Source organism: Aspergillus niger, assembly GCF_000002855.4.
Source record: "Aspergillus niger supercontig An02".
Taxonomy (NCBI): domain Eukaryota; kingdom Fungi; phylum Ascomycota; class Eurotiomycetes; order Eurotiales; family Aspergillaceae; genus Aspergillus; species Aspergillus niger.
In genome coordinates this window covers 1886383-1905396 of record NT_166519.1, presented here as the reverse complement: position 1 = coordinate 1905396, position 19014 = coordinate 1886383, and the positions used below count along the sequence as shown (strand labels likewise).

The following is a 19014-nucleotide window of genomic DNA, read 5'->3' as shown; positions in this document are numbered from 1 at the left end:
TAGCCATCAGAAGGTATGGATCCCCGATTTCACACTGAGGTTCCACAGTAAACAAGACCCATATCGCCACTCCCTTCCCACGTGAGCTGTAGACTGTAAACCGGTTTTCTGGCATTCAAGTGCATAGTTATAATGATCTGGTATATAGTCCCTAAACTTGCTTCTGTATCTCTCGAGGGGAATTTCTTAGAATTCTTTGGGGGATTGAAAGAAATTGTGCATTTCAGCTCTACTCATTATTTGGTTGAAAGGATCCTGTAATGGGAATGCAGTACTGAGGGTAGAGGAGGGATTGTGGATATGTGCTGGTGCTGTTTTAATTCGTTCATGCGAGTTAGGATGGGAGAAGCGGTGAAAAATCGTCCATGATGTCTAGTATGCTTATATACATTAGAAACATGATAGTGTATGGTAGATGGTGTTGGAATTGCATTGCGTGTTAGTTTGCATGAACAACTAGCAGTTTGTTGGGCATCTATGCATCATGTGATTGAGTTGTTTAGTATACTCTCCATAGTATTTACCGTGTCATGGTGGGATCCTCTTAGTATGTGATGTGAGAAGGGCCATGCCTCAGTACGTAGTTATATATGAGTAAAAACTAATCATTTCTCATCATCTAATAGCAAATCCTCCAAACACCATTGCTGCTGCCGGGACAGACAAGCCCCTGTGGTAAAGATAAAGCAAAAGCAAAGCAATCAAAGCAAAGCAACGAGCAAGCAAAACAAAGTATACGCTCTAATCCGGTCATAGTACATACATTATAACATACAGACATGCAAACATACAGACATCGTGGCTAGCTGATGGCTGCTTACGACGTCGCTGCACTCGCCCGCGCCGCATTGCTCAGCTGTCGATGATACGAACCAATGGTTTGGAAGCCCCTGTTATGCCGGATTAGTTAGTATGGTACTGTCTCCTCCGAGAGGGAAAAGGCATGGAAGGCACCCACCTCGCCAGGTCAAATCCACTCCCCTCTTCTTCGTCGTCCTCCTCGTCAGGTCGCTCATTCTTCGTCTCCGGTTCTCGGCGCGGTGGCATGCGGCCAGTGGCCATGCCGTTGGCCGTGCCTGGCTTGCTTGGACTGGCCAGGTTCGGTGGTGGTGGACTGCTGCTAGGGATACTTCCCAGTCCGTCGCCGGGGTCGCCCTTCAGTGGGCTCATGTCTGGCACGGGCCGGGCTGGCGTGCTGCCAATGTCTGCGAACTTCCAGAACTGCGCGGGAGAGCTCATGGGCATAAACTTGGATGGAATTTGTGCGGTGCTAGGCGGAGGCAGTCGTGGCTGCTGGCGCTGCGGTGCCGGCGTAATCATCGATGACGGCCCGTCGTCGTAGTATGATGAAGACAGCACAGGCGGGGATCCGGCAATGTTGTCCGACAGCCCATAAGTCCGACTTAGACTAGTGCCATTGCTGGTATTCTTCGTGGCGGATCGCGTGGGTAACGGGGATGGTTCCTCATAGTCGCGGGTGTTGGAAGGCCGCAGAGGGGCTCCTGTACCATTACGGGCGGCACGGGAGCCCCTTTCAGGAGTATACGCCTCAATTGGTGCGACAGGGAAGGAACTGAATCCAGGAGACCACACTGGCGGGGACTTCTTCGTGGCCGAAAACACCGCCTCCATGCCGTTGGCGCCCCGAGCGGCCGGATCCCTCGTGGCAGGTGACGATGGGGCTGATGATTGCGTTCCCTTTCGCAGCTGTTTCTTCCAGTACTCCTCACGATATTCCGGGGCAATCTGCCATTTCATGCCTTTGCCGGGCTCGTCAGTCCGCCGGGGGACCTTCTGGAATGCTTTGTTCAAGGACAAATTATGACGGATGGAATTCTGCTGGGTGTCAAATGGTCTGCAATTTCTCAGGATAAAGAGGTGTCTTACCTGCCAACCGCTCTGGGAGTGGCGGTAGAATGCGTACTTGTCCATGATCCAGTTGTAGATACTGTTCAGCGTAAGTTTCTCCTCCTCGCTTGAGAAGATTGCCTGCGCAATCAACGTCGCGTAGCTGTAGGGCGGCTTCAGGTCCTTGGCTGCGTCTTTGCTGTAATCAATCTCCTCCGTACTCTCCATCATCATACCGCGGTTATACAGCGGCGACTGCTTGGCTGTGCGGGCTCCCACCGTATCGGGCGACCGCGGGGGCGGCGTCACCTGACGCTTGAGGAACTGCGGTGCAGGAGCCAGCGAAGGGGCGCCAGTTGTGACTGGGGCCGCATCCGCAGTAGCGGTCGTCGAGGGAGGCTGGGGATGAGCATGCTGGGAGGCATCCCAGGTAGCCACATCCTCCTCTCCGTTGGCGAGACGCTGAGCGCGTTCCACGAAGCTCGGATGGATATTGGCCTTATCGCCGGGCGTGACGAACATCATCTGGGTGTTGGCGATCTCAATGATATCACCACAAGAAAGGATCGCATCGGTGCCGCGCTTGAGGATCGCACTGTTCAAGCGTACGCCGTTCCGACCGTTAACGCGGATGTGCCAGGATGCCGTCTCCTCTCCATCGTAAAAGATCTCCGCGTGCAGGCGCGACACAAATTTGCTTGGTCCCAAATCCACATTAACTTCAGGCAGCGCGCGGGCGGCGATTGTAACCGGGCTTGACTGTTCATCCAACTTCTGTTCGCGGTCGGGCTCGCGTCCGATATTAACGTGGAGAGTTTTGACGTAATAGGTCCAGTTGCGGCCGGCAATTTTGGCGTAGGCGCGGATGCTCTGCTTATTTTCGGTTTTCGCGTTGGAGTGGTCCCGGAGCACGCGTACCTCTTCTCGGGCGGCGTCCAGGTACGAGATCACCATATCCACCAAATCCTGATTTTCCGACAGTTCCTGATCAGGAGACGAGTCATCGGCTTCGTCGGCAGATTCCTGCTTCACGGGTCGAGGCTGGGGAGAGGCACGGTGATCAATCTATTTTGAAGTCAACAGCTGAACCTCTGAATACACCGCCGGGCTCCCATCTACTACCCACCTTGCGCTTCTTGTTGGACGGCCGCGTCGGGGATGAATCCGGAGCCTCTGCGTCCGACGTTTCCTGCAGCTGGATTTCCTTGCGCCGCGCGCGACGACGGTTGGAGAGTGGCATGGTGGTGGTTAAGATGGGGCGATCGCACGACCGGGGTCAGCGTCGAAAACTTCTGTCCTGTATCGTCCGGAGTCTGGTCGCCAGCGTGGATGTCTAGCAGGTCTAATCTAGGAGCGTGGTGTGGGTGGTGATGTTGAGGGTAGAGGTGTAAGCTAGTGGTCGTGTGTGTTGACGTCGAGTCGCAGGAATTCCGCGGCGAAAGCAGACCAACCGTGATGAGCTCAGCCGGGAGAGAAATTCACAGACAAATGATCGGCGAGAAAATGAATGACGACCGAACGAAATGCAGGCGAAAATCAAAACCCAAACCGGGATGGCAGGTCCAGGCAGCGAGAACCAAGGGAACGTTTGCCACCGCGCAAGACGGACGCGAACTGGAGGAAGTGGCTGACTGATGCAGACGAGAAAAGGGCCAGCCACCGCGGGGAGAGGCCCGGTCGCGAGAGTTTGGTTCGGGTGATGTCGATCGGGATTGTTGAGTATGTACTAGTAGTAAGTAGGACAAAGGGTTTGTGTGAAACAAGGGAGGAGGAGGAGAGTAAATTGTGGGAGAGATGATGATAAAGAGAAAAGAGGAGTCTAGCAGGAAAATGCAAGAGAAGCAGAGAGAAAGAGAAGAAGAAGAAGAAGAAGATTGATGGACCAGCAAGTGCAACGCAAAAGCAACGGCCGTGAATGAATTGCACGCAAACGCGCCGCGGGTTCAGGTTTGGACCAAACAAGATCAAGCGTGACCGCTTCCGTGTGGGGAACGCCGAAGAATGAATTCAATCACCGCCAAACTTCTTTTCTTTTGTCCTTTTCGTTCAGCTGTCGTCTTCCAGACATTCATGCCAGTGTAGTTCTGTCTCGCTCATATATCGCCAATTAAGGTTGATCGCCCTTGTCCGATCTGGATCTGAATCAGTACCATTCCATTCTAACTATTTCCCCATTCTCCTTTCTCTCTCTCTCTCTAACTAACCTCCCCTTTCCCATTGTCGAACCTGCCCGACCGCAGTAGATCCCCGGTTTAATATGTATGCCCACCAGTGGAGGCTGCCGCAACCGCCGTAAACAGGCAGTGGAGCCCACCAGCTGCATCCCTCCCAATGCAAGGATGAAGGATGGAAGGATGGCCACGGCCTAGCCGGGTGCAGTTGCTCGTGCTGCTGGTTCTCCTTCTTTCTCTCCTCTTTTCCACCGCCTTCATTCTCTCCCCTCAAGAGATAGGTATCTAGCACTGTCTAGTAATGCTGTTATGATCCGCCATCCGTAAGCCACAAAAACTCGAAGTCGATGAATGACATATCCACAATGTCCATGTTACCAGCCATCCAGCTTACGGAGGCTTCGGAACGCCCTTGTTTGGGACAAACCATAATGAGAGAGAAAGCATTCACTGGAATACAGAGCAAATGACTGGCCGACCAGCATTCTGACAGGGTTCCATTTCCATTCTTCCCCATTGGGGATAAAGCATCCTCCCCTCCCTCCCTCTCCACCGGATCAGGCAAGGTGAAAGCATCGAGGGCACGTTCGAACCCTGCTGATCCATGTCTGCGAGGGTCGGATCAACGTATCGCCTCCTCGTCCATCGCTGCCCCTGCGCTTGATCCATCCATTTCTCAAAACTCTCCGCTGCGCTGGTTGCGTCATGCCTCTCCGCCTGCGGTTTAGTGGCCCGCCATCGGAATGTCTGCCAATCTGGCCCTCCATGGCAGCCTGCCAGACCCAGCGAAAACAGCCTGCAGTTCTACGCACTTGGAACTATTTGTTTGTCTACAGTTTACGGCATTGAGCTCAACAGAAACAGACCTAGGTTATCGTTGAATAAGAATATAAACGAGCCAGATGGGACGCCATTTGGATTCGGCGCCGTGTCCCATGCATTCCGCGGCGCCATCCATATACACACCTTAAACAGAACTCCGTGCAAAAGAAATAGCAAGGAATGAGAGAGGAGACGTAAATGAAAGAAAGTAAATCCCAGGGCCGGGCCCACATATACACGGCCCATGGCTCATGGGCGTAATCACACTGCGTTACCACGTGCACGTGGACAGGGAATCAAACTAGCACCCAGACAGTTCGTAGCAAGTCGGAAGAACTCGCTCCGGAAGAATCGAATATAAGCCCAGAAAAAGAGAAATACAAAGATAGTGACCAGCAAACAACCTAAGGCATTTTTGAATCACCATCTTCATCCACCGCGCGTAGCGTCGGGTACATCACCACATCACCTGCCTCCGGCTTCACAGCCGGTTCCTCGGCCTTACTTGGAGCCTCGCTTTCCACTCCTTCCATATGAGTGTCCGGGCTGGCCTCAGGTGTCTGCTCATGACTGCTGCCGTTGCTACTGCTGTTGCCGCCGCCAGACTCATTATTCTCGAACTCGCCCCGTTCCAGCCGGGATGCAATGTAGTTGCGCAGATACTCAATCAGCCGCACCTTCTCCACCCACTGTACATCTGCCCGTTCGGCCACCTCCGTCGCCGCCTGGGCGGTCCGCAGGGTTGCCTCAGCTTCCGCGGCAGTGCCCGAAAGAGCCGGGTCGATCAAGCTAGCAGAGATGCGCTCAGGTGACGATGGCGAAGAGTGATCCTTGGCCTTAGGAGTACGCTCACCCTCATCTTTGCCGTCCTGGGTAAGATCCATTTCCTCGCTCAACTGGCGAGTCTCTGGACGGGCGCGCTGCAGCGTGCCACCCGTGTACCGGCGGCGGTCATCGTGGTCGAAGATGCCACCGAGGGTGGACGGCGGTGCGGTACTCGACGCGGTCGGGTACCCGGCCGCCATGCTGTCAGCCATGGTAGCTGACGGCAGACGAGGGTACATGCTGCCTCCTTCATGGTGAGGCGGCGAGACCCTTGTCGCCGACGGCAAGGAAACGGGCGAGCGACCGGAGGTGTATGACTGAGCGCTAGACGGCGGCGTAAGGGCGGGAGTGCCTGTGGAAGGCGAGTGGGTGGCGGGGTTTGGCATCATTGAGGCAGAGCTGGTTGCTGTCGCATGGCTGGGGGGCAACTGGGTGGGAGGCGAGTGGGTGGTGCGGTAGCTCATGCCACCATGAACGTAATGAGCGCCCGGCTGGGCAACACCAGCAGCAGCCACATTGTCATCATTCTCATATATAGTATCCTGCATCTGCTGCAGGAACTGATCAATGTTGATCAAGTCGTTCTTGGTCCGCACGTTACTCATAGGCGGCAGGTGGTAGGCCGGTGCGGAGGGAGCACCCCCGGGGCTGTATCCGCCACCACCAACGGCCACCGGTGCAGGCATCGGCTGGTACTCAGGCAAGGGCCCGCTGCTCAACACAGGGAGCGACAGGCTCTGCAAGCCCAGCAGGCGCTGGCCAACGGCAGCATAGGAGTTCGGGTCGAACTGACGCCGTTTCAGGTCGCCAAAGAACTCATTCAGGGCATCGTAACCGCGCTTCTTGGATTCATAAGAAGCGTGACCAGCCTCTGGGCCATGGTTCAGGGCGTAGTAGACATTTCCGTAGGACGGGTTGGCAGGCTGAGGGGGAGGGTGCGACTGGTAATACTGGGGAGCGCCATGCGCATAGCCCTGGCTCGGGACCGCGTTCAACGCGGGCTCAAAATAGTGCGCAGCGGTCGCATAGCCTACATCTCATGTCAGCCGGCAGTGCAGGACAGTCAGCCTGGGAAACACTTACCCTTGGCACCTCCACCGAACATCATGTCCGGATTCCGGGCTCCGGGCTCCGGCGACCGGACCAGGACTGAATCGTCGGCATGGGTCTTGACGTGCTTCTTCAAGTCCTGGGGACGCTTGAAGGCTTTGCCGCAGAAATCACACTTGTGTGGTTTTAGCGGTACATGCACGCGAATATGAGAAGTGATGTGGTCGCGCTTGACAGTAGTAGTGCGGCAGCTGCCCCATTGGCAGGTGAGGTTGAGGTTGTTTGTGCTCTTGCGGCCGACGTGACGCTCGCACACATGTTCCTAAGCCGAGGCGGTCAGCTACCCCATCCAAACGAGGATGTGATGAGTCAAGCCAACACGTAGCCCATTGCCGGTGGACTGTCTCATCACAGTATAGAATATAGAATGATTTTTATTTAAGGAAAGAAGGACAACTCACATAAAGAGCTTCAGGGGAAGGGCACTTTTCCGAGCAGCCCTGCCAAAGGCAGGACAACTCCTCAGATGGACGAGTGGTGGTACCGTTCATGGGGGGATTTGCCACGGCAGCCGAGGCAGCCGCAGCCGTCGCGGCCGCAGAAGCAGCGGTCGCTGAGGATACCTGGGCAGGTTGCTGAGCTGAAGGAGAATCCTGGGAAGTTGAGGTAGGCATGGGAGCGGCCGTCGTCGAAGGGGCCGTCGTGGTGTCTTGGGGTTCCGACATTGCCAAGAAAAATCTTTCTTGTCCCTTTCTTGGGAGCAGCGGAAGTAGAAAGCGACTCAACACAAGTCCGCCTCAAGCGTGCAAGGGGAGGAAAAGATGGGGAGACCCAAGACTCTTGGTGCTAATGAAGGGAAAACAAGAGGATCGACTACGACAGATGGCGCGGTGAGGGAGTGGCGGACAAGAAAATCGACGATACGCACACCGACACCGGATATCTGAAAAAAAGGGAGAGAATTGGCCAAAGAGGGGGGGGGGGGGGGGGGGGAAGAAAAGGGAAAGGAAAGGACAGCAAGAGTGTTAAGATCACAAACACAAATGGCAGATATGAGCAAAGAGAAATATGGGGGGGATGTGAAAGTAATAAGGGAAACTAACAGATTGCCGGACCAGAGGAAGAGGAACAGCAGAGAATCAGGGGGGGAGAAGGGGAAGGGAGGAAGTCTTGGGCCGAGAGGGGGAGGCTTGGGTTCAGAGCCGAGCCTTGCCTAGAAAAGGCCGCTTGCACAGCCGGGCGGAAGACGGGGACAAGACTGGCCAGGATGACAAGACACGACAAGCCTGGAGGCCTGGGCACCGACCGGGCCAAGAGGCCGTGCGGGGCTGGTGGCGTGTGTGTAAATGTCTGCCTGCCCTCTTTTGGCCCTTCACTCGGCTGCTAACCATCACTGCGGTTACTACAATGGCTGTTATTTGCTACGTCTCAGTCCACTCAGTATCTACAAGTACAAGTCAAACCGTTGCAAGTGATGCCTCTCATCTCAGAAGTCCCTGCACACACGGTGCATGGTTCCCCTCACTCAACCCCAGTCAGTAACCTACTAGTCTCACTAGTAGTGCAAGAACAGGCCGTCAAATAACGCAGTGGGCTACTAGTAAGTTAGCGACCGTCTCAATACGGTAACCATACACCACAGTTCCCCTGTCACCCACTCAAAACCCCGCGCCGACCGATGCATTTTTGGTAAATCCTTTGTTAGTCATCCCCCATCATGGCATTTCAAATGTCTCACTCTCCTGTCCGTCTGTCCTCAATTTTCAGGCACATGGATCGGTAAGAGGCCATGTGGTAGACTCTTTTTTTGCTCGGGGGAACTGCCACATTGGCTTCTTGAAGTGCCAATAAATCTCCTCCACCCGCTTCTTCACGTTCTTCTCTTCTTTCACCCTCCTCCCCCTCTTGGCAGCTTTCCCGCTCCGTGGATGAAGTCTTGGAAGGTCACAACTGACCGTGGTACGATGCCTGAGTTGGTCAGGTTTCCTCTTAGTCAGAATGGCCCCTCCCTTGGCATGTAAGACGGAATCCCTCGGGTCTTTCTGGCGCGGAGCACGAATGGGAAAGGTTGGCGAGGGGGAAAGATATGTCATCCCTGTCAGACAGAGTTTCCCCGTGATTCTTTGTGTGTCTGGTTATTCGAAATGACACACCACTAGACTAGATATTAGTAGCACAGCCTAAGTGATGTCCGCATGTAAGCGCCAAGATCCACAGAAAAGCCCACGCGACGGGCTGTGGTGCTTACAGTCACCTTGCTCCTTTCTGGAATATGCATCGACGCTGCAGACTGGAGGGATATGTTTCTTTCTCCAGATTTCCTCCGGGCGTGATGATGCAACTTAATCATACAAACCCTGCATGTGTGCTCCATATTTCAGAGTTCGGGTTCAACTGGGTTGCACAGGTCGTACAGGTTGCACAAAGATGCAGCGAGTGACGTGCTGGGTAAACGGTGGTGGTGACCGAAACCGCCACCAGATACTATTCGAGAACTGACCGGAATGGTGGTGTTCCGGGCCTCCGTCTCCTCTTTGAATGGAAATCGAACGAGGCTGCCAATTCTCTCTAAATAAAGTACCTACTAGTGACTCGACCTGTGTCGGGGACGGCAAGATCGGCGAGAAACTAGGCATCGATGTTACGCTGAACTAAGTCACATGCACGGAAAGAGGAACGAATTCGGTAGTTCTGCCAGCAGGTCAAAGCCTGATCGATGTATGTATATCAAATCCCGAAATCTATTTACAAAGTCTATGTCCGTATATAACCATGAAATAAGCCAAATTATTAAGCGCTCTCGACATGCTCCTGAGGGTCGTTCTTCTCGAACGCCCCATCCTTCATTTCGTGACGGAAACGTTCCTCTTCTTCTCTCAGCTGCTCCTTGAGTTTCTCGTTCGCCCTCCAGATCGGCTTGATTCTGAAGAGCTGGTCGACCGCCTCTAATGGGATACCACTGGTCTCGGGGATGAGGAAGAAGGCGAAGAACCAGGCGAAGAAGGACAACGACGCGAAGAAGAAGTACACGCCGTAGCTCATCGCGGCGAACATCTGCTCGGTGAAACGAGAGACAAGGAAGTTGAAGAGCCAGTTGCTGGCCGTGGTGCAGGCCTGGGACAGCGGACGGATGTTGGGATCGAAGAACTCCTATTCACAAACAGTTAGCAAGATTTTCATAGGAGGCCTGCTTCGTTGGAGCAAAGGGGAACTTACCGAGTTGATGACCCACGGGGTACCGTTCCAAGTGGGGGTATAGACAGCAGTCCACAGGTAGAAGAAGAAGATGGCAGCAATACCTCCACCATTCAAGTGGTCCTGGGGGTGTTCTGTCGGACGGACAATGTAGATGTAGGCACCAATAGCATACATGCAGGCGGATCCGCAGACGGCACCACAGAGGAGGAGCTTACGACGTCCGAATTGATCAACCAAAAAGAGCAGCCAGATAACGGTGAAGACAGCCTTGACGACACCAAAGATACCATTGAGAATACCCTTAGTGTTGCCAGTAACACCAAGACTGGCGAAGATAGTCGGGCTGTAGTAGTTGATGGCGTTGATACCGGACGCGTTCTGCCAGAAGAACAGCATGCAACCCAGGAAGAGGCGGTACTGCAAGCTAGGCGCCTGGAAGACAGCCTTGAAGGGCTTCCAGAAGCCCAGACCAACAGTAGCAACCTGCTCCTCGATGGCTTGGTCAACAGTAGCCACCTCCTCGGTGATGTAAATATCAGTTTCATCGAGTTGACGAATCCAGCAGAGGTTCTTCATGGCTTGCTCGCGACGACCCTTGAGGAATAGCCAACGAGGGGATTCTCTCATCCACAGGGAGCCGAGGAAGAGCATGCCCGATGGGATCAATTGAACAGCAAAGGGGATAACCCATTGCTGGTGGTCCGATGGCATAGTTTGTTCGACACCATACTATAGAGAAGGTTATCAGCAATGCACGTGACGAAAAATGGCAACATTGGGATGAAATGAAGGGATTTGAGAAATTTAGCAAGAAATAAAAGGAAAGCCACTTACGTTAATCCAAAAACCAACCATACCACCAACCTGCCAGCCAAGTTCATAGAAACCGACCAGTCGGCCTCTGATGGCCGGAGGAGCCAGTTCGGACAGGTAAATCGGGACGACGTTGGAAGCCACACCCGTGCCGAGACCGGAAAGGACACGGCCAGCGTACAAGATGCCGAGCCCACGAGAGCCGTTGGCTCCCATCTGCAACCCGGCACCGAGAATGAAGACAGCCGAGGAGATAGTCAAACTCCATTTACGTCCAAAAACGTGAGAAATTCCATAAGTGAGCAGAGCTCCAAAGAAGGCACCAGCAATGAACAAAGAGACAATATTTTCACTAATCAGATCCACGTGAGAACTGGTCATCTTATCCAACCCAAACTCGCGTTCGAAGGAAGGCAGAGTGATTGTCGTCCCGATGAACCCACTGGTATACCCAATCATGTTGGAACCACATGAGGCAATGAGGGCGAGCACATAGACTCGCCAATTGTAGACATTTTTGGGAGTCGGACGATCCTCAACGAGGTGAAGAATTCCACCCATTGTATGGGAGAAGAGGGAGGGGAGGGAGGACGAGAGGGAGGAGAAAACTCTGATGACCGTGAAAAATCCTGTCAACAGGAGGATGAACAAGGACAAGGACGAAGGAAGAATATAAGGGGGTGTCCTGTCAACAGGAAAGACGGATGGGAGAAAAGAAGAAAGAGAGAACAGACAGAGACGGGCCGGGCCATAAGTAATATCTCGGTTTCCTACGAGTTCTACGGAGCAGCCAGAATGTGGATACGGATTTCTCCCCTGCCTCGAACGCTCTCCACAATCTACGTCGTGGCCAAACCCCATCCGGGGAGGACCATCCTGGAGATTGAATAGCGAGGACGTGATACGCCGAAAACGCAGCTAGAGGTGCTTAATCTTCGGACTATGCAGGAAGATTCCCACAATTTTTGCCCCCGTGATGTGGGAGGATGGGTCGGGGGAGTGTTTTCCCCAGACGTTGAGTCTCGCTTAGCCGGCGCGGAGAAGGTCTCGCCAGGAAACATTCAGCCGCAGATCAGGGGCCAAAACGCAGGAAGTATATAAGGGTCATCTCCCCCCAGCTAGCTAAGGCGTTTATCCGAGTCAGTGTGTATATAACAAAATGTATACCCCAGTGGGTGGGGGAGAAGGACAGTTCCACGACTTGATGCCCCGTTGCGCCTGTGATTTAGTTTACCCATGTTGAAAGTAGGTTGTGAAGAATTTGCCGGTGGGCCACCTGAAGAGTCCAACCAGATGCTGACCGGTCTGGAGGGGCAGAGCTTAGAGCTGAGGTGTGAAGGGGGTATTGGCGACCCGACAGATCGCCCTGGACAGCACATTCTTTCTCCCGGTTCAGGTCGGCACCCGAACGAACCAGATGGAAGATGATTCTGTTGAGAACCAAGGAAATCGGTTTCCAGGTTCCACAAGCTTAAGCGAGAGGCCGGAGGCTTCTGGGATACCCGAAAAGCTTTAGCCGGCATTTGTCCAACATGTTAGTCAAAATTGTCATGGATAATGGGACTCATGGCTCTCATGGAGTCAGGTAAGACCAGTCAGAGAGGCTGGGAGAGGCCTTAACCCAATCCTGGTGGAGATTAGGGCCGGAGGATAGCCGAGACGTGTAAAAGATTGGTGCCGATCTAAACTAAGTAGGCCGTGGATCGGAGTCAGATGAACGGGTAGAGGAAGTCTAGGGCCAGCAGGAAAGTTTTACCCCGGCTCACCGGGGATGGGGATGGGGAAGGCCTGCATATCAAGCGCTATCGTAAGCATTGGAGGAGACGAAGAGGCGACGGCGAGGCGACGACCACCCAAGATAGCGAAGTAGTAGGCGAGTCTAAACCCAGGCGGGAAATCCACACGATGCCTGCTCACAGGTGGCACGCTAGGCTGCCTACAGGCTAGTGGAAGCGCTAGCCCGAAGAGGTATAGCCTATCAGCTGACCGGGTGTCCCTTTACACGGCGGGGATTCGCTTTCGACCCAAGGACCCCTACAGCTCGGCTCAAGAACGATACTCCGCGTCTTCTGGAAGCGCAAATGCGGAGTCTCCGCATCTGGCTCATTTATTATCGCAAGCCTCGCCGCATTATGATGCTAAAGGGATGATCCTTGAACTCTTTCTGCGACTGCGTGTGCCATGACGCAATTGCTGGCGAACTAGCTTGACATCTAACGTTGTGGGCAATGCGCATCCGGATCGTCCTCAATAGTCCGCCGGGTAAAAGAGCCACAGACCACGATGGCTGCCTAGCTAACGGCCATGACCAGCTCGCTAGTTGCTAACCTGGGTGACAATTGATAACAGTCAGACCGCTGACAAACGCTCCTCTGACCAGGGGCCAACGATTCCCCGCATCCCGAACATGCCGGAGAATGAGACATCCAACACAACAGCGGCAGTCACCTGTCACATGCACACTAACATGATAATGCCGCTTGCATATGCATAGCTGACTAACCGGCATCAAGCTCCCGGCACATCCGTTCACCAGCGAAACACAATCATATCAATCAATCTGCGATCAGACCATCCATTCAGACCATCCCTATCCTTATACCCTGCCTGTTACGATCCCAGGGTCACACAAACCATCATCACATCAATGCCTCGGGACAATTGATCAAAATGCCCAAACTCTCCCTCTCCACCCTCCTCACCTCCCTCTTCTACCTCCTTCCACTCTACCTCTTCGTCATCGCCCCCCTCCTCCGCCAACTCTTCCCAGTAACACAGGACATCTTCGACCCAGACACGGACGCAACAACAGAAAGCGACATCTCACTGGACCCGGAGATCCTCAGCCTCCCAGACGGAATCATCCCAACATGTCCCGAAGACACCTACCGAGTCCACCTCCTCTCCAAGGACCCGCTAATCATCTACATTGAAGATTTCCTCTCCACTGCAGAAGCCGATCACCTAGTAAAGATAAGGTCCGTCTGAAACCTCTCCATCGTCGTTCCCCACAGCCCCAATCCCCATCTTAACCCAACCTAATCCCAACAAGTGAACCAAACTACTCCCCCTCAATAATCTACAACGGCCAAACCACCAAAGTCGACCCCTCGACCCGACTCTCCGACCGCGCCCTCCTCCCCCGCGACAACACCGTCCGCTGCCTCGAATCCCGCGCCGCCGCCTTCCAAGGCTGGAAACCACACCTCTACATCGAGCGCATGTGGGCCCAACGCTACAACGTCTCCGGCCACTACAAACACCACTTCGACTGGGCGGGTTCCGTCGCCCGCGGCGGCGACAGACTCAGCACATTCATGGTATACCTAGGAGATGAGTGCGAAGGCGGGGGCACGAATTTTCCACGTCTGAAGATGCCGCGCGGAGACCAATGGTGTCAGTTCCTGGACTGCGAGATGGCTCAGAATGAGAATGTGTCTGGGATCACCTTCAAGCCTATCAAGGGAAATGCCATCTTTTGGGAGAACTTGAGGTCTGATGGAACGGGTTATCCGGAGACATGGCATGCTGCATTCCCGGTCACTCAGGGGATGAAGGTTGGATTGAATATTTGGAGTTGGTATCAGCCGCCGTCTAGGGGGAGGAGGTAAGTTTGGTGATCGTATCTATTCCTGTGTGTATTGGGTAGAACGCCTGGGTTTGTATAGTGTGTATCATCTGGGTCATGTATTTTTTTTGGTACCATGGAACGATATATAGCTCGTAGGTATATAGACAGCTACTAGCAGTAGAAAATAGACAAGACACAAGGAGAAAAGAAATACTTCATTAAATAGCATCATGTAACATATGCCTTTCCAACGCCAGCCATACGCCATCCCTCATCACATGAGCCTCATAGCCAAAACCAAACACATACACATGGGTATATAACAGTTTTCATCGTTTAGCCTCCGACATTCATCCATTGAGTCCAATCATCGCCCAACCCGCCCGGGCGGCACGCATCTCCGTTTCCGAAAATATCATCCAGCGGGAGTCCCAGGTCCAGCCCCATGCCCAATCCCGGGGCATTGTTGTCATCCACACCTAAGCCGAATTGCCCGAGGTTTGCGGCCGTCGTAGGCACAGTCGTTTCCGCAGTGAAGTTCTGCGGCTGGAAGTTATACCCCTGCCATAAGAAGTTTTGGTTGGGCAAAGAGACTAGATCGGGGCTGTTGACAGCCTCGCCGCTGTTGATGGGCGTCGACGCGTGGGAGGCGGGTGACTGTAACTGGGAGGCATTCATTTGCTGATGGTTTGCTAGGCGGCTAGAGATGCTGTTGTTGAGGCCGCCAGGTGCACCGGAAAAGAGTGAGAATTTTCCGAAACCATCTACAGCAGGTGTGGTGGCCGCGAGTGTGCTGACACCATTGGGATCGGCTGTGGACGCCATTCCCGATGCAAACTGAGTAGTGACGGGCGCACCGGTCACATCTTGGAAATGGTCGTTTTCCAGAGTCGACATCGGTTGCGTCGGATAGGCAAACGGATCATCCGAGGGGAACATGATAGGCATGAGGTCAGGGAAGTTGCCGGGATTTCCAAATGCCTGTGCGTTGAATGCACTTGCGCCCGAGTCTCCGGATGGTAATGATGTCGAAACAGGTGACGCTCGGGTTGAAACACTATTGGTCGCAGTCTCCGAAGGCGTTGACACCGCTTCGGCCGGAGGCTCCGGGGTGGACGGAAACCACGTCGGAGGCTGACTATGACGGGGGTTGGTTGCAACATTGCGTGTCGCAGCGCTGTCATCTAGGCTCTTGGGCGTATTACTGGCCTCCGACTTGGTCGACCGATGTAGCAGCTGGTTAGGGAAGGTGCTGGCCCGCTGCGGCGGCGGCATCCCCGAGGGCATGGTTGAGCTTTTATGGGCCGATGCTCGACTGCTGCTGGAAGGCGCCGGACGCTTAAGGTTCGCACGGGCGGTCGCACTTTGCCGGTTCTTGAGCAGTTCAGGTAGGTTTTTAAACAAGCAGACCAGACTCTGGGAGCAACGATCCGCTGCCATACTCTTCTTTGCCAGGCCGGCAAGGGTGGTCTTACCCTCCATGGCGTCCTTGAGAACACCGTCTTTCGCCGTGGGAGAGTCGGGATTCTCAAGAACGAAGAACAGGAGGGACAAAATAGCGAAATAGGTGGTGTACATGGTAAACCAGAAGGAGCCATTTAGAAGTCCTCTCTTGTGCATGCCAGTAGTGATGTGGACGATGTTCCGGGAAACACTGACACACGCCGCTGCACAGGCGTAAGAACGACGGTCCACCCCACGAGCCTGTGAGCCGCTGGAGACGTAGTGAAGGAAGGGTCGATATAGCATCACCTGAACGTGGGCGTAGCTGATACGCAGCAACTGCCGGATCCTGCAGCACAGTTAGAAAAGATCGCTACCAAACTTAACCGGAGGAGACATACCGCTCAACTTGTGGAGAGACCTCCGTTCCCGGACGCAGTGCTGCTGGCAACTCCTCCATCCAAGCCTGAAGATCTCTTTCAATCTCCCGAATCTTGGAGTGGCTCACCACATAGCGTTGATCCGATCCAGCCCGATGCTGAGCGTTTTTCACCGGGTAGATGTACTTCACCACTTTGAGGATAATACTGGACAAGCGTGTATGCGCATTAGCCCCGGCCATAAGAGGTATGTGATCAGAGGGCATAGGCAGAATGCCGTCCTTAGTAAGAAACTCGGAGTCAACCGATGCTGGGAATTCCTGATCGATGTCGTCGTCACTCAACATCAAAGGAAGGCCCAGCATCGTGCTCACGTAGACGTCCATCTTTCTTACAACCCAGAAGACACGTTTCCGCAGTTCCTGCTCAAGCGGACTGAAATGCGCCGTCACTTTGCGATGCAAGCCGAGTCGCAAGGCCGACCGGAGGGCAATGCCCACGTAGGAGTAGCAAGTACTCAGTTTTGCAGAGGCCTGTAGGAATAGTACCATGAAGCAAATCGCCTGCAGGGAGGTTAAGTCACGGCAGTCAGTGATTTCCAACAGCTGTTGACCTGCTTTGAAATATTGGAAGCTAGGAGGAATTAGCTTATTGCAGCCCAAAAAGCCCCCGACAAGGGGCGCGAGAAAGATACGAGCGACTTACCCTTGACCAATGGCACCCTCATATCCAGCAACATCAAGAGCATTTGCCCCGCCATCTGAGAATAGACAACCGACCGCAATGACAATGTAGAGGAGCGGCAGAAACGAGTTTTCTTCGTTGGTGAACTGATCAGGCGAAGTATCATACACTCGATCAAACATGGCGAAGAATGAAGGTTCGTGTGCGAAGCGCATCAGTGCGCAGCCGTCATCGAATGCATTGTGACACAGGCGTCGTGCAACTTCCCGCGGGGGCAGGTCGTGAGTGGGGGGCAATGACGCATCCTGCGGCGATTCCGATACCGATTTGGGACTGTCAAACTTGGATTGGGTGACCGGTCGCGACCGGATCGTCGGCGGCTGTATGTCGGAAGCACCAAGCTGCTTGCGCAGTCGGCGGATGAAGCTCATACCCGAGCTGTGACCGTGGTAGTCCCAGTGACCCTGGTCGTCCAGATCTAAATAGCCAGAATTGTCGACCATCGACTCGAGGAGCGACTCGTCCCCTCCATTCGCATCCGCTGTCGAGTCAGAGGTGCCCGTCATGACAACTGAACTTCGGCGCCGTTCGCTGGGGGTCGCGAGCGATGCCGCTGGTGGTGGTTGCTGGGATTGTTGTTTTTCTCGCTTGATGGCTGCCAGCATCTGCTCTGTGGCATGCACGTCGAATTGGGGATCGTCCAAGTTCAGATCGGGGAGCACAACGCGGAGCAAGGCCTCCGCCTTGTGTAAGCGATTTTCCAGGGCTTCGACATATTGAGGGGCGGGGTTGCGACGACGGTTAGAGGGTTGATCATAGGTGCATTCTGTGGAGCGGCTTCCGTGAGCATGGATGGAAGGGAACAAGCAGACAATCGGGGAAACCACTTACCATAACTGTAGACGGTGCAATGAGTGCACGGCTGCTTCCCATCGCACTTGATCTTCTTGCGACGACATTCATCGCAAGCGCGCGTCACACGACGCCTCTTCTGCATAGGGAGGGGGTCCTTCACAGGCTTGCCATCGCCCAGCGCATCATCCTTCATCATCAAATCATGGCCGGGGGAGGCATCGTGATCTTCGTGGGCATAGAAGAAAGAGTCGGAAGCGGCCGAGGGATCATCCTCGTTCGCGTTGTCGGCATGCGCCGGACTGGGAGCGGAGGCCATGAGGGGAGCGGAGAGCAGCAGGGAGATCTCAAGGCGGTCGGCGCAAAGGCATGCAAGGGGGTATGAGGAGGATGTGGAACTGATTGATGGGGTGATGCACGATAGTCGACAGGAGACTAATCCGATCAGCAAGGAGAAATAGCCCGCGTGGCGATCCGACCGTTATCGCAATCTCCACGAGGGTAGAAATGACGCTTCTCACAGGTTCATGGAAGGCACGGCGAGGAGTGAAGTTAGCTGGAAGGATTGATCGGGTGTACCAATCTTAAATCCAGGAAGAGTTGATTGAAGAGGGTGCGTTCGACTGAGGTCGCACTGGTCGGTCGTGGCTTTTCTTCGCTAGGTTTGAGTTGTTAATTGTTTTTGCCTCTTGTTATGCTTTTGGTGGCTTTCGAACGGGAGTTCCTTGGGATGACGAAGGAAATGTTCTGGAGACTGGAGTAAGCCCCGAATTAGTCAGAATTGCGTTGCAGGAACTTTCGTGAGTCAAGACGGTGATCCACAATCAGTCGCACGGAAATAGTAACCAGGACGGGCAAGAATAAAGAGGTCTATTGCGCAACACCAGGCCCGAACACAATCGCGAGGACCGGGGATGGCTGTTAAGGCTTTTCTCGTCCGCGTGTACAAAGTACGAGGGGAAGAGGGGGAGAAGGCGGAATGGGGGGGTCGATTAGTTTGGGGAGGGAAGCAGTTCAAAGGAGGAATTTGGCGTGACTAAGGGAAGGGGGGGATTTACAGAAAGGTTTCTCCAAATTGGAGAGAAGAAAAAAATAGAAGATCGAAGTAAAGTTAAACAAGCTTAAGCCAACAAGCCAGCAAGTGGAAAGGCGAGGAAAGGGCTCGAGTAAGTCGCAGTGATGAGCGAAGAAGAGCGATGATGGAAAAGGAATGAATGGATGGGGACGAAGACGGACAAGACGGGCAGATCCACCGATGCGAAGTGATGGTGTGGCCCAGACCCTGTCTCCGATTGGGGGGATTTCAACGGCACCAGGGCAAAGGAAAATAGATCCAAGTGCAAAAAAAAATACACAA

General features: G+C 53.9%; 5 protein-coding genes across 5 annotated transcripts; 1 reads left to right on the top strand and 4 right to left on the bottom strand.

Moving 5' to 3' along the window:
• Positions 1 to 701: 701 nt before the first annotated feature.
• On the bottom strand, positions 702 to 3088 carry An02g07900 (uncharacterized protein; the record flags this gene model as incomplete). Its single annotated transcript, XM_001399886.3, has 5 exons — positions 702 to 741; positions 822 to 890; positions 959 to 1836; positions 1888 to 2913; positions 2975 to 3088. The coding sequence occupies 5 exons, from the start codon at positions 3086 to 3088 to the stop codon at positions 702 to 704; spliced, it is 2127 nt and encodes a 708-aa protein (XP_001399923.3).
• A 2157-nt stretch (positions 3089 to 5245) lies between these two features.
• pacC (transcription factor pacC-Aspergillus niger) lies at positions 5246 to 7441 on the bottom strand (the record flags this gene model as incomplete). Its single annotated transcript, XM_001399885.1, has 3 exons — positions 5246 to 6696; positions 6750 to 7038; positions 7178 to 7441. The coding sequence occupies 3 exons, from the start codon at positions 7439 to 7441 to the stop codon at positions 5246 to 5248; spliced, it is 2004 nt and encodes a 667-aa protein (XP_001399922.1).
• A 2065-nt stretch (positions 7442 to 9506) lies between these two features.
• On the bottom strand, positions 9507 to 11288 carry An02g07880 (uncharacterized protein; the record flags this gene model as incomplete). Its single annotated transcript, XM_001399884.3, has 3 exons — positions 9507 to 9866; positions 9933 to 10643; positions 10749 to 11288. The coding sequence occupies 3 exons, from the start codon at positions 11286 to 11288 to the stop codon at positions 9507 to 9509; spliced, it is 1611 nt and encodes a 536-aa protein (XP_001399921.1).
• A 2109-nt stretch (positions 11289 to 13397) lies between these two features.
• An02g07870 (uncharacterized protein) lies at positions 13398 to 14473 on the top strand (the record flags this gene model as incomplete). Its single annotated transcript, XM_001399883.3, has 3 exons — positions 13398 to 13705; positions 13780 to 14334; positions 14455 to 14473. The coding sequence occupies 3 exons, from the start codon at positions 13398 to 13400 to the stop codon at positions 14471 to 14473; spliced, it is 882 nt and encodes a 293-aa protein (XP_001399920.3).
• Positions 14474 to 14634: 161 nt separating this feature from the next.
• Positions 14635 to 17976, bottom strand: An02g07860 (uncharacterized protein; the record flags this gene model as incomplete). The annotated part of the gene is made up of 4 exons (XM_001399882.3): positions 14635 to 16090; positions 16143 to 16754; positions 16827 to 17631; positions 17697 to 17976. 4 exons carry the CDS (start codon positions 17974 to 17976, stop codon positions 14635 to 14637), a joined length of 3153 nt encoding a protein of 1050 aa, XP_001399919.1.
• Positions 17977 to 19014: the final 1038 nt, after the last annotated feature.